Here is a 13,763-nt window from a genome sequence, read left to right on the forward strand (position 1 = left end):
TGTGAAACAGCTTTACATCTCTAGGGGAGAACAGCTCCACAATTGTGGAGAGACTCATACTGATTCACACCCTTGATTTAGACTTAAGTTTGTCCATGGCCACCTATCAGGGTCTGAAGAAACTTTCCAATATCTGTCATTCTATTTGGCAAACACTAATTGTCATATGTTTGCCCTCTTAGCACCCCCATGCTGGATAGCAGGTCCAGTGTTGCTACTGCATAATGAGGACAACTGAGAAATGTTAGAGAGCAGTGGTGGCTTACCTTTGGTCCTCCAGAGGTTGATGAACTACAACTCCCATCACCTCTGATTGGCTAGGGCTGATGGCAGTTGGGCCGACAACATCTGGAGGACCATACGTTAGCTACCCCTCATTAGAGGATCAAACAAACAGTAACCCCTCCTCAAGCCTGTTTAAAAGCAACTGCGTGCAACTCTAAAAGAATGAAATTTTGTTCATGGTTTGAGCATTGTAACTTGTGAACATTCTGCATCATTTCAGCTCTTAGCATGATCATCATTACCATTACAGAGTATATGGTATCCTGATTAGGAAAAAAAACTCACTCATCTGTATTGTCCATCACTTCCAGGGAAAGTTATTTCTGTTTTCAATTCCTGTTATTTATTTTATTGAATTCAGGGATTAAGGGTTCATGGGATATGGTTACTTAAAGAAGGTGTCACTGGTACTATTTGTGTACTGACATTTTGCTTACTTACTATTCTTCCGAAAATCCAATTTTAATAAAAGCACAAGAAAGTCACCAAGACAACAAAGGCAAAAAATTTAATCAGTGGCTTTGAAAATATGGAATCCATATTGATCTGGCAGACACAAAGCCTTTAACTACATCAGATATTCTGAGCAGGGACAGAACGAGCTGTGGAGAGGGATTTGATATGCAGTAGCAAGCCTTGTATTTGACCCCTACATGTTGATTAACTTGGTGCAAAACAAAGGGCCCCGTATACAGAGCCAACCTGTATACAGTGTGTGCATGTGCAACTCTGTTCACACAGCTGATCAATGCATGGGAGGCCAGAACATAGCCATCGGGTACAATCCTGATTCTTCCCTCAAGTGTAGATTCTAGCCCTATTCAGAGTGTTTAAAGTGCATATGTGTTAGGAAATCATAGTTTCTTTACAAAAATGTAATTTCTGCAGCTATACATCTTAAATAGGTAATTGTGAGAATGAAGAAATTGCATATATAGAACTGATGAAAAGCAATTTGTTTATAGAGTCTAGCTTAAAACTCTGCAGAGTCAGAGCTATTTTATTATTAAGGCATGCTGCTGAAGCCCCACAGTGTTCTTCTTTCAAAAGGTGTTAGAAAATAATTCATCCAATTCCTGTCCAATTTGAACCTCTGCTTGTGAGGGAAGGCGGGGGGAGTCTGAGCCCAGGAAAGGAGCCTCAAAATGATAACAACTGGAGGCTTTTTCACACAATCTATCTAAATAGAATAGGGAAAGGGGAAATCTGGTTGATTTTTAAGTGAGCCTACCTAATTTACACTTCTCAAGCAAATATGTGAACTGAAACACAGCTATTCTAGGAAATTCGCACATCTCTTAATTTTTGGGATGCAGTTTTCCAATTTAATAAAGAGTACACATACGTGAGAAGACGTACCACAGCTTTGTGTCCCCTGAGTTCCTGCTCCACATTAATAACCTGTACCATTTGTCTGGGTTGTTCCTCCGTGGGTTGTTCAACTCACAAAACCAATTGCAAATGGAAAAACTTGTGTGACACGTAAGGATGGAATGATCATGTCAATTCTGGTTCCCTCAATTTCTCATTTTCCCCATCTTAAATTATATTCTTCACATTTCGCAGCAATTTGAAGCATGAAAATTTCAGTGAACATTTTAAATGCAGTTTTGGCTAATGCAGCTTTTTCTGCAAGCAGTTTGCCCAAACAGAATTCATTTTTGTATGTTATTTTTGCCAATGTATATTTGTTTTTGTGCACACTTCCCCCTAATTTATTCATTTGTGTAAACATTGGATGGAGAACTGCATTGCAAAATTCAGATATGTGTGTATTTCAAATGATAGCTGTGTTTTGGTTTGCATATTGTTTCTGAAAAAGAAAAATTGATAGGTTCTGCTTTAAATGTGTACTGAATTGAATTTCTCCTCCATCCCTAGCTACAGGAGAAGTTGAAATACTTTTAGGGCCATGTGAATAACAGTCTGAAGATGCTGCGAACGAATAAATCACGAGTGTTTAACCCACCCGCTTACATTGATTAAATCCTGCTTGTCTTCTCTGAGGTAGCTAACCATTAGAAGAAACCTGTGTGCATTAAAGACTTAGTTATTTCTGGAGTGGGGTGCAAAGGAAGTGGAGAGAAAAGGTCATTCTTACTGAAATATTTTGAAGAATGTGAGGTTCAAAAGAAACTATTATCATTTATTTGCTCATCTTTATTCCAAGTGGTGCACATGGATTTTGCAAGATGCACTAGCCAGACCTAGGCGTGATGTAATTTCCAAGAGAAAACTATATTGTTTTCAGGTTTTCACATCCCCTGTGACGTTACATAGCCTCCTGGAAGGGAAAGTAGGAGGTGAGCACCTCCACTTGCACTTCATGTATTTCTATGAAGCTAGGACTGGCACATCTCCATGCAGAGGTATGCAGTCTCTGGATTGAATGGAGAATAAGGGGAGCTTACACATGCTGCTGCTGTTTATTAATTGCCTTCCACATGGGACAAGATGACGTACAGCATATAAGAGCTAAAAACAGTTACAAAACAGCAAAAACATTAACAAAAATATGGGTTTAATAACTGATCTTACAACTCAGGTTTTCCAAAAGCATTGGTTTAGTCCAAAACTTCAGTGAAAAGTGAGGTTTAATTCTCATATTGAAAATAGTAGCTTCATGTCAAAACGCTTAGTGAGGAGAAACAAGTAATTTCCTAGGATAGTTCAACTTGGCTCCCATTTGAGGGCATCTGCTTGAGCTGATAAAAGGCAATAATCTGAGATGATTTCCTGATGTGGCTTTCTGTCAAATACTCTGGTATGAGGTGATAGTTTCAGTCACTAGGTGGGCAACATAACGTTTAAATTCAACCTGCTATGCCGAGGAGAGAATGATACTTTTCAGCCCATTTCTCCCTAAAATGTGCATTTTTAAAAACTGAAAGTACACCACAAAATTCAAAGAAGGGGGGTGTAATCAGAATGATAGCTCCATTCCAATTTGCATGTAAACCTGAGACCAACGGATTAGGTTGGTTCGCTTTAAATTTTGCAACAAACTTGTTCTTCTCTCCCTTGCCTCCCATCACATGGACAGAGTCCCTCATGCGTACAGCTCATTGCACTCAGTTTTGAGTGAGGTTACTGATTTCATGTTGCAGTCACACAGATTGACTATACTCTCAGGTATCAAACCTAAGATCTCTCGTTTCCTGAATCTTTACTGACCTGTGGCTCCGTGTGAATCCTCTTTAGTCCTCTTCCATATGGCTGGGTCTGTAAGGAGAATGGGAAGGAAAAAGAGGGTGTAAAAGGGGCATGGCTCTAAGACAGTGTTTCTCAACCTTTTTTGGGCCAAGGCACACTTGTTCCATGAAAAAAATCATGAGGCACACCACCATTAAAAAAGTTAAATTTTTTTAACTCTGTGCCTATATTGACTATATATATAGAGAGAGAGAGAGAGAGAGAGAGCCCAGTTTAGTTTGTGGGGTAAGTCCTAAATCTCAGTGAATTATGACTGTAAGAAACACTCGCCAATTGCTGTGTTGGTTGCAATCTCCTGTAATAAGGCTTCACAAGCCGCTGATTTCTCTGCCAGCACGTGCTCCTCGCCGAAGAGGCCGCTCACTCCCTCGTAGACGCTGCTGGCTGCCCTCCGGAGGCTGTTCTGCTTGTCGGCCCGCGGCCTCGTGCCGATCAAGCCCCGGGCGCCGCCAGCAAGACCAGCGAGAGCGAGACAAACAGCAGCAGCAGCACCCGCCGGCCGCCTCTCACGTCCGAGGCCGTGGTGGTGGCTGTTGAGAGCTGCGCTCGCCCCGCGTCGTGACCCGGCCGGCTTCCTTTCCGGTGGGTCAGTGTTGAGTATTGGCGGCCGCCAGGCACGTGACAATGCAAATCGCCCTTCTCGTCGGCGCACGTCGCGGAACACCAGCCAGCGTCTCGCTGCTCTAAGAGACACAAAAGCCCCTTTGTGGACCTTTTTTCTATCTGGTCTTATGGCTGTGTGTTTGTTCTTCCCATCTCCACCCTTTCTATTCAAAATTCTTCTTCCTGTAAGGATTCCCCACCACCATCAAAGGTATGCATTCGCTGATTGAGACCACATTCACATCTCCACTGGTGGGACTCAGACCAGCATCTCCTGTATCCCATTGCATCTTTCATTCCTCCTTATCCATGTGGACATCTTCCCTTTCCCTTGCAAAAAGTTGGCTTGTTCCCCTCCGTTTGACACCAATATACAGTGGTGCCTCGCTAGACGAATTTAATTCGTTCTATGGGTCAATTCATATAACGAAAAATTCGTCTAGCGAATCCCATAGGAATGCATTGAAAATTATTATTTTTTTGCCCATAGGAATGCATTAATTGAATTTCAATGCATTCCTATGTGAAACCGCGATTCGCTAGACGAATTTTTCGCAAAACGAATTCGTCTTGCGAGGCAACCTCAGCTCGAAAAATCTATTCGTTAAGTGAAAAATTCGTCTTACAGGGCATTCGTCTAGCGAGGCACCGCTGTATGTGCATTGCATTCACTAGCATTAGCAATGTGCATGTGGTCATTGACATCCCAGCAGGACTCAAACACTTCTCCTGGGAAACCACTGTCGTCTCCATGTGTATCTTGATTGCTGGGCCATGGGATGCCTCTGTCCGTACCATTGCTGTGGTTTCTACCTGAGAGCCCTCTAGTGTTTTTTTTGTGTGTGTGTGTGTGTGAAAAGAATGTATGTGTACTTTAGGGTGGAGAACCTCAGGTACAGGTGCCAATTAAGATCTTCCAGCCCTCTCCATCTGACCTCTAGGACTCTGTCCAGGCCAGGCTTACTAGGCCACACCCCTCACAGGCTCCCCTCCACTGATTTTACAGCAACAGAATGCATCCTCAAAGTGTGAACATACTTCTTACTTGTATTCTTTGGACAGTACCATGCTCTTAGCCACACATTCCTCTACCACATCCACCACTTGTATGTGACACCCACTCACTCACCCACCCACCCCACCCCAGAAGGTTGCCCATGGGAGAATGTGGCCCTCAGACTGCAAAGTGGCTCCCTCCACCAGAACACTGTGTGGAGTGATGTTCTTATGCTGTTTCTGCCATTGGTGCTTTCCACTTTGTGGCTAGACATCATTGGTGCAAAACATTGCAATTGGTGTGTGGTAGTAGAGTTGCCAGGGATACCATGCGAGTGGCTGCAGGCATTGCCACATTATCTCTTGTTTCTATTGCTACTTCTTTGCTCTTTTCTTTGCTACGGTGTGTGCATAGAATTGCAAGTACATTATACCAGCATTAGCCTTGGATTTAGCTGCTGACAGCATAGCCTCACTGTTGAGTTGCATTATGTTACTGCATGTCTTCCACTGGAAATGTGTGTGTGTGTGTGTGTGTTTTAAAAAAACATGTTAAGATATTTCCCCATAGATTTTAATATTTGATGAAGCTACTCGTTTCTTCTGGAAGATAGTTAGATGTTCATTTGTGTGAGAGATTTCTATTATCTATTATCGCTTTCTTGGAAAACAATTAATGTCTTTTAGTGGCTAGGATGGGATCTGTTTCTGAGTACACTATCAGTTGCATCTGAGAATTTTCAGTACAGGCTCCTGTTGAGTTATACACAATGATAGAACGATTTCCTTATTGCTTCTATTCATTGATGAGCTGCTGAAACTGATCAGACTGACCATTACATCCCAAATGTTTTTCACCCACGGAAAGGAACTTTTCATCCATTATGAAATAGTAGGAATGTACTGTAGTGCTCAGCAATTAAATGTGATCCAAATACTAGGATTAAAAAACAAAACAATTTTTGTCATAACAGGCTTTGGGGTATTTTCTTTTTGCAAAATCAGCTATCTCATTTTTAGAGATAATGGTTGCAATCCAGGATAGCTAATGTATCCTTCATCACCATCTTAAAGTTATAAGATGGGGGACCAGCATTTCTAGCTGGAAGAGCCACAAAATAATTACTTTAAATTATATTTAAAAAATTAACAAAGAAGGTAATTGTGCTTCTGAATGTTGCGTTAACTCATACATGTTGAAAGATAGCTGACAATATAGGTTTTGAAATGGTTTTAGATGGGTTTAAATTGTTTTTAAATGTTTAAAATATGTTTTTATTGTTTATATTGTGTGTGTGTGTGTGTGTGTGTGTGTGTGTGTGTATATATATATATATATATATATATATCCATTGGCAGATTGGCCAAGATAAAAACATAAATAATAATAATAAGCTTAAAGATCCCATTTCAAATTTAGCTAAGCCATGAACTATTTCGCTTACCTTAGGCCAGGGGTTCCCAACAAAATTTTATTGAGGACCCCTCATCGAGCCGCTATTGTGACAAGGACCCCCATTAATTCCTAATCCTAAAATTAAAAAGTGAGAGCCAAATTAAGAGTCTTTTTATATTTATACGTTTTTTACAGTTACAACAGAGTACTCCATCAGTATACAGTTAGTTTTAATTTTCAGTTCTTAATGAGATGAGTTAAATCTGTCCTTTGAGTTCATTATTTCTGAAATATTAGGTTCCAAACTTGAAACTTTCACTCTGAAATCCGACCGCATGTCGAGCCGATTCCTATATTTGTTTTTCATGAAACACATCTTGCGGACCCCTCTGGCATAGCTCGCGGACGCCTGAGGGTCCCCGGACCACCTGTTGGGAACCACTGCCTTAGGCAAACTACTGTCAGTCTCCATCTTTTATCAGTAGTAGTATGCTGATAATACTGGCCTACCTTATAGGATGATTGTAAGGATTACTGCATATTAAGTGCTCTGAACACAAAGAAAAAAAAGCACTATACCATTACTGAGAGAGCCAGTATGTTATAGTGTTTACACTGTTGGACTGAAACTTAGAAAACCAGGATTCAAATCCCTACTCAGCCATGAAGCTCACTGGTTGACCTTAGACTAGTCACCACCTCTCACTTTAACCTTGTTATGAAGATAAAGTGGGGAGGGATAGAACTATGTTTGCTGTCCTGAACTTCTTGGAGGAAAGGTGGGATATAAATAGAATAATGGAACAACCAATTGCCCTAAATGGGGAAAAAGATTATGTTCAAGTTGTTAGCTATAACCCCGTAAATAGCAGCTTTAATTATTTTAAATAAAGTTTCTAGACCTCACTGTTGTAGAGAAAATCTCAAAAACATGACGGCACCGTATGTCCCAAGAAAGCTTTCCAAAGTACCAAGTACCTAAATGTAGCCACTTGGGGGTGCTGTGATGGTGACTGTTCTAGGCCTCAGTTACTGCAAGGTCAAACTGCTTCAGATGAGGGACAGAGGTGCCTATTTTATGTCAGGAGAGGTAGGATATGACGGAGGTCAAGTTGAGCCACATGCTGGGAACAAATAAAGCGGAGTTATTCTTGGAAAAGCATTGAGATTTCTTGTTTTACTTATTTTGCCACCGTTGTTATTACCTGTTGTTAATACATTGCTGCTTACTAATGAATACCTATCATCAAATTAGTATATTATAAAAAAAAACCCCAGCGACTATTTATTTATTTTTGGTAGTTCTGTTTAGCAGTGTCTGCCTGCTTCAAAAAAATTCACTGTACCCAGTCATACCACAGGATCTTAAAAGAAACCAATGTTCAATGACTGCTATTGTCAAGCTGGAAGGGAATAGGTGGAGAAAGGGCGTGTGGTTTTTATACTTCACACAAGACAGAACAAAGAATGTGAATTTGGGAAGAACATATGTGTTGTCCACATGCACTTAGAAGTGTTTATTATTATGATGAAAGAATTGCATTCTGTTATGTTTTGTCTATTGTTGCTGATCTAGGCAGTGATGTGCTGCCAATACATTAACAAAGGCCCCACTCAAAACTTATCCCATTAACCTATTCTAAATCTTTGTTCACAAAGAATGAGCTTGCTGGCGGAACACATGGGTGAGGGAATAGAGAAACTATTTATTTGTCTAGTTTCCTTTTTGAACTGCAGCATGCTCTCAGAACCATATCAGAAGACTGAGCAACTCTTTTATGAAAAGTCTCTCTCTCTCTCTCTCTCTCTCTCTCTCTCTCTCTCTCTCTCTCTCTCTCTCTCTCTCTCTGTGTGTGTGTGTGTGTATTTTGCTGTTCTATTTTCCACAGAGTGAGAGGAGAATATGGGCACATTTTTCTCTTGGTTAAGAATGACTCTTGGGCACTGAAGTATAATGCAGTATAGTGTTTTCAAGCTAATTTGCAGAAATTATGGACTATTCCTTCTGGGGAAAATTTGCAATCCATTGCCAGGTTCTCTATTTACTAATATTAAGCGCGCGCGCGCGCACACACACACACACACACACACACACACACACACACACACCTTATTTCCTGTGGCATCCATAAATGTCACTTAAGTCAACCTGACATGCATTTGTCTCACTGCGGATAAAGCTTGTTTCTGTGTGCTGCACAAGGCCAAATAGCAAAGTCCACACTTGTGGCTAAATAGTTCCTAATTTTAATCCTTCTTTGTGGAACCCCAATAAAAGCTGAGTAATACTGCTTAGCTCATCTGTGGGAATTGCTATTGAGAGTATGTCATACAGCACTTCAGCTTGCAATAGTGATAAGTCAGCTTGTTTGCAGCTTGACTTATCTGTTCCATTGTTCAATGGGAAGATATGTCAGTTCTTGATCTTTTGCGTGAACGGATTCATTTTTTAACGGTGACCTCAGTTGAATTAGATGACAGGAAGAAAGCAGGATAACTACCATGGCCAACCAGTTCTAGTAACTTCTTTCCCTTCCTCAGAGGAGGAAATAATTTTTCATTCTGTTTCGTAGTCCCCACTGTGGACTGATTGCTGCAGCAATAGCAATAGGTCTTTGAACCCCCTTGAGCCTGGACCACTACACCACTGGTCTAAAACAACAACACAAAAGTACTGGGTATCAGGACAGAAAGGCGTGTTCAGTGTACAGTTGGTTTGAGGTTCAAAGCAGATTTACTTGGAAATGCAATCCACAGAAAGCAAGGCAACTGTGTATATATAGACAGGCAGCCCGCCTCCCCCCAAAAAATATATATGGGAGGGTTACATTCTGAGGCACTGTGTGCATTGGTGAAATCACTTATAATTGAAACCCATTGAAAAAGCCTGAAACACTCCTTCTCCACTCCCGTTCTGCTCTTTTAGTGACGTTTCAGTGACTCCTTTATGACATTTCCAGGTTACTTCCAGGTCTACAGTGCAATACATGTATACACGGTTGTGCACATATTGAACACACGTAAATGGGGGGCTACCTGTGCTGTAAACCACCTTGTGATCATTGGATGATGGGTGGTATGTCACTTCAATAAATAGTAAGTAAGTAAGTAAGTAAGTGAGTGAGTGTAGGATCAAGGTACAAGTAGGTCATAGTAGTAGCAGCTGTAAAATGAGGGTGCTGATAATAAGAGTGCCCCCCCAAAAAGTGGACCTGATAAGAAACAGAAAGTATTTTGGCATATAGATGAGAATATACTTCTTATATACTAGCCTGCTTTGCCAGGGCTCTGGTCACCTGTCAGGTTTAAGATATTCAGGATGTCAGATTGCCTGAATTAGTGAGAGGATGCCAAACCTTTTACTAAACAGGCACATGAGGTTCATCAAATGGGTAACATCTGGCCTCGTAAGAAAATATATTGTCTATTAAGCATCTGAAGCACAACTACATAACAAATCAATCAGGAAATAAATGCTCCCATAGACCTGGCCAAGTATGGGAAGTGCTTTTTATTTTTTAAACCTTGCATTCCGGTAAGAAGACCCAGTCACTTTTTACATAGCATAAATATAAATTGCAGGCAATTTTGGTTTTGAGGGGGGGAATTGGGGGTGGTGCTGGGGAGAAAGAGGTGCAACTGGGACAGATGCTGAGAATGCCATTTGACATGTGTGAGAAAGATGTATGTTAACTAGTATTTTACAGGACTGTATGGGGTTTTTCTTAGATTCAATTACTTTTGATTTTTTAATCTCATAATAAATTGCAGGCAGTAATATGAAACATACACATTAGCATCTTGCTTGAGTCAGAGTCACATCTCTTAAATGCTTGGAATACATGGAGATGCCTAGTACGTCCGGTCCTCAAGCACCCATCTTGACTTGCATTATGCACGGCTACGTTGCCACACGGGCGAATGTTTGTGGAGATTTCCTTTAATAAGTAGGCTTTGACTAATGCCTCCGAGTTCCCCACTGTGCTCAAATGAAGCAAGGATAATGGTTTACACTTTCTCCTCCAAACAGAAGGAACTCCAAAGCCATAAAGGAAACTTACAATGTCAGGGGGTTATTTTAGCTCATTACTTTTAATGGAAATGAGGTAAAGTCTTAGCCAAAGTACCACAGAACTGGATTGCAGAGCCAATAAATGCATTTAAAAGGTCACAGAAGTGTGCTGAATGCGATACTCTTTCCCTGCCTTCCAACACATGCAGTGGTCAGATGAAATAGCACCCAGTGAGCCTGTACCTTTCCCCCCTCTTTAGATTTCCCAGTTGATGACTGAGACTGGCCGAGAGGGATTGACTGAAGCTGCACTGAACCGCTACAATGCCGATAAACCCTCCTTGTACAGCTTACCTGCTTCCCAAAGCACCTGTGTTGCCAGTGACACGTCAACAGGCACCTCAGTGGCAGCTTCCTTTTTTGCCAGGTAAGATGGAAAGTTTGCTTGCTCTCTGCAGCTCTGATGTGCCAGGAACTGTGGGCATCCAGGTCTAAGGCTAACACTTCAAAGACTGATAAAAGGATTGGCTTATAGGTTCATTGCTACATGATGAAGTTTTAAGTGGAATGATTTGTTGGATCTAGAGCAACATGCAATTTTGCTTATTTCCCATTACCCTGCACCCATATCTATAGTCTCTTTAAAACAATAGTGAGAGATTAAAAACAACAACACTTGTTTTTCTTTATGAGTTTTCCTAGAACTTGAAAAGTCACATTGTTCTGTAGGAGTGTGATGGTGTCTCTCCATCACCAATGGGACCAAACAATAGAGTAGCTCACATGCAAATGTGCTGGAAGCTGGCAGCAGGCTAAGCACATGAACAGCATCTGCAGTGAGGGGAGGGGTCTGGTACTACGTACCCTTGAGTACCCCCTGAAAAAAAACAAGCACTGAATATGACTTACGTTAGATCCAACAATGTCAATGGGTCCACTCAGTTGAATATCACCCAACTGGAAGATGTTTGCAGGGCAGGAAATGACATCACATCTACTAATCATTTCCGAGGAGACGGGAGGAGATGTGGGGCTGCCATTCATTGTTGAACATATAGTTCTGGCATCTGGTGAAGAGACTTGAGATTCTCTTTCAAAGAATCTGAAAGACAGTGAATCATCAAACAAACAAACAAACAAACAAACAAACAAACAAACAAACACTGAAGCACACACACAATTGTTTACAACTGAGGGCTATATGGATGCCTGTCAAGTACAGAGCTGGCTGGTCTTGGGTTAGTTAAAATGAGGGAGGCTGAGGTAAGAGATAAGTCTATACATTGAAGATACAATACAATTTATTCCCCATGTTACAGAGGCTGAACTGGGCTCCACTATAAGTCGGGCATTTAGTACCACCTGTCCCATACTGTGGAACACTCTTCCAGCATAGATTTGGCAGGCATCCTTTTGACTTTCAAACATCTCTTGAAGGCCCTTTTATGCTAACAAGGCATACACAGATGTTAACATTGATTAACTAGGCACTTTAATTATATATTTTTATTGTTTTAAATTGTGTTTTATGTTTTATAGCTGCACACCGCCAGGATATTTTATGATATGGCGGCATAGAAATACGTAAATAAATAAACCTATTGGTATTTTGCTAAGAGGCTGAATGTGCACATTGAACAGTAGGAGGGACAAGATGGCTTGGCTAAATAAGGCGTAGGCAAATCTTTTGGTTTCTTGCTGTGCAAAGAATGCAAATCCTAACAGTATTTCATTGAAAAAACTACATCCAGTGGCAAAATTGTGGGATGACTTGTCAAACTTATGTTAAGAAATAGGGGTAATTTTTGGACTCCCCTCACTTTCTCTCTCTCTTAATGAACTACATTTTAATTTGCAATATATGACATAATAAGATTTTTTTTGGGGGGGGAATCCATTGGAATGTGTGGGGGAGAAAATTAACAACTCCTGTATAACACTTCCTCTGCTATTTCTAAAGCCCATTTCAGGGCTAGCAGACAGAGTGCCTTTTGTCAGCCTGAAAGATGTCTGTTTTCAGACTTTTCAGTTTGATTTTTCAAAAACTGACCCTCTAGCAGTTGAATATGGCTTTAATTTTAATTATAGCATTGGGCACTCAGCAGTTTTTTAAAAAGTGAAACTGTATTACACCAAATTAGAGACTTCTGTTGTACATTGAAGCCTTTTGTGGAATTCAACCTTTTATTGGAGAAAGGACTAGAGAAATAAACAATTACTGTCTCCTAATTATCTTGACTAGATTGAATCAAACCTCCCAATAACTGCAGTTATTGCAACCCAAGTAATGTTAACTTTAAGAAAAATGCTGCATAAGTGTTGGTTAGTGATATGGCCTTGATATTTACTTAGGTGTGAGCCAAGTCATACTGTATAAATAAGCCTTCTGATCTGTCAGGGCAAGCAGAGACAATGTGCATTGGCAACAAGCAACTTGAAATTGTTTACAGGTCTTTAAGCTTAGATTTTGCATTTTGCATGTTACACAAGATGTTGGACAACATGCAGGGAAATTTCTGAACTTAATGAATACTGAATCTTATCCCTTTGTATTCAGCCTAAAATTATTGAAATGACTGCCAAGCCATTGTACTCATTCTGCTAAGTGCTTACGCTGGAGTAGTTCCATTAATTTCCTGAGTGCCTGGAATTGAATACTTGAATACATACTGGTACCTTCAGTGCTTTTTTTTCTTTAAAAAAATGTTTAGGGGTACTCTCATTTTCCTACTCATACTGAACTACTGCCCCTCAATGAGGCCTAAGTTAGATTCACAAAATGTTTAGGGGTATGCATACCCCTGCGTACCCCCAGAAAAAAGCACTGCATATCTCAATATGTTTAGGGCACAGTGCATGCCCCCTAGTCCAGCTCCCTCCCTTTAAATCTGGGCTAGGCAACCCTTGGCCTAATATTACGCAGCCCTGGGCCAACTTTCATAAGCCTTCTACAATATCTCTGGCAAGAATGATCTGTTTTTCCATGGCAGCCTGCTAGGTACAGAAGAGAAGTGAGGGATGTCAAAAACAAAGAGAAGTTAGTAGAAAGAGAAAGAAAATGAGGTGGCCCTGCCCACTTTCGGCTCTGTCCGTCCCACTACTGCTGGCTTTGGCCTCACCCACAACTGACATGTGGCCCTTCTGTATTCTGAAGGAATACAGAAAAACAGGTCAGCCCCACCTGCTTTAACTGAATAGCATCTCTGGGCTTAAGCAGAACCATGATATTATTGTGACAACAACTTATCTAGAATAATA

At 40.8% G+C, this 13,763-nt stretch overlaps 1 protein-coding gene across 2 annotated transcripts in view; it reads left to right on the forward strand.

Moving 5' to 3' along the window:
- KIF26B (kinesin family member 26B) overlaps positions 1-13,763 on the forward strand; it is a 278,589-nt gene that overhangs the window by 114,005 nt on the left and 150,821 nt on the right. For both annotated transcript variants that reach the window (XM_035108339.2, XM_060272882.1), the window contains exon 4: positions 10,766-10,932. In XM_035108339.2, coding sequence (XP_034964230.1) covers positions 10,766-10,932 — 167 coding nt within the window. The remainder of the gene's footprint in view (positions 1-10,765; positions 10,933-13,763) is intronic.

Source organism: Zootoca vivipara, chromosome 3 (genome assembly GCF_963506605.1).
Source record: "Zootoca vivipara chromosome 3, rZooViv1.1, whole genome shotgun sequence".
Classification (NCBI taxonomy): Eukaryota; Metazoa; Chordata; class Lepidosauria; order Squamata; family Lacertidae; genus Zootoca; species Zootoca vivipara.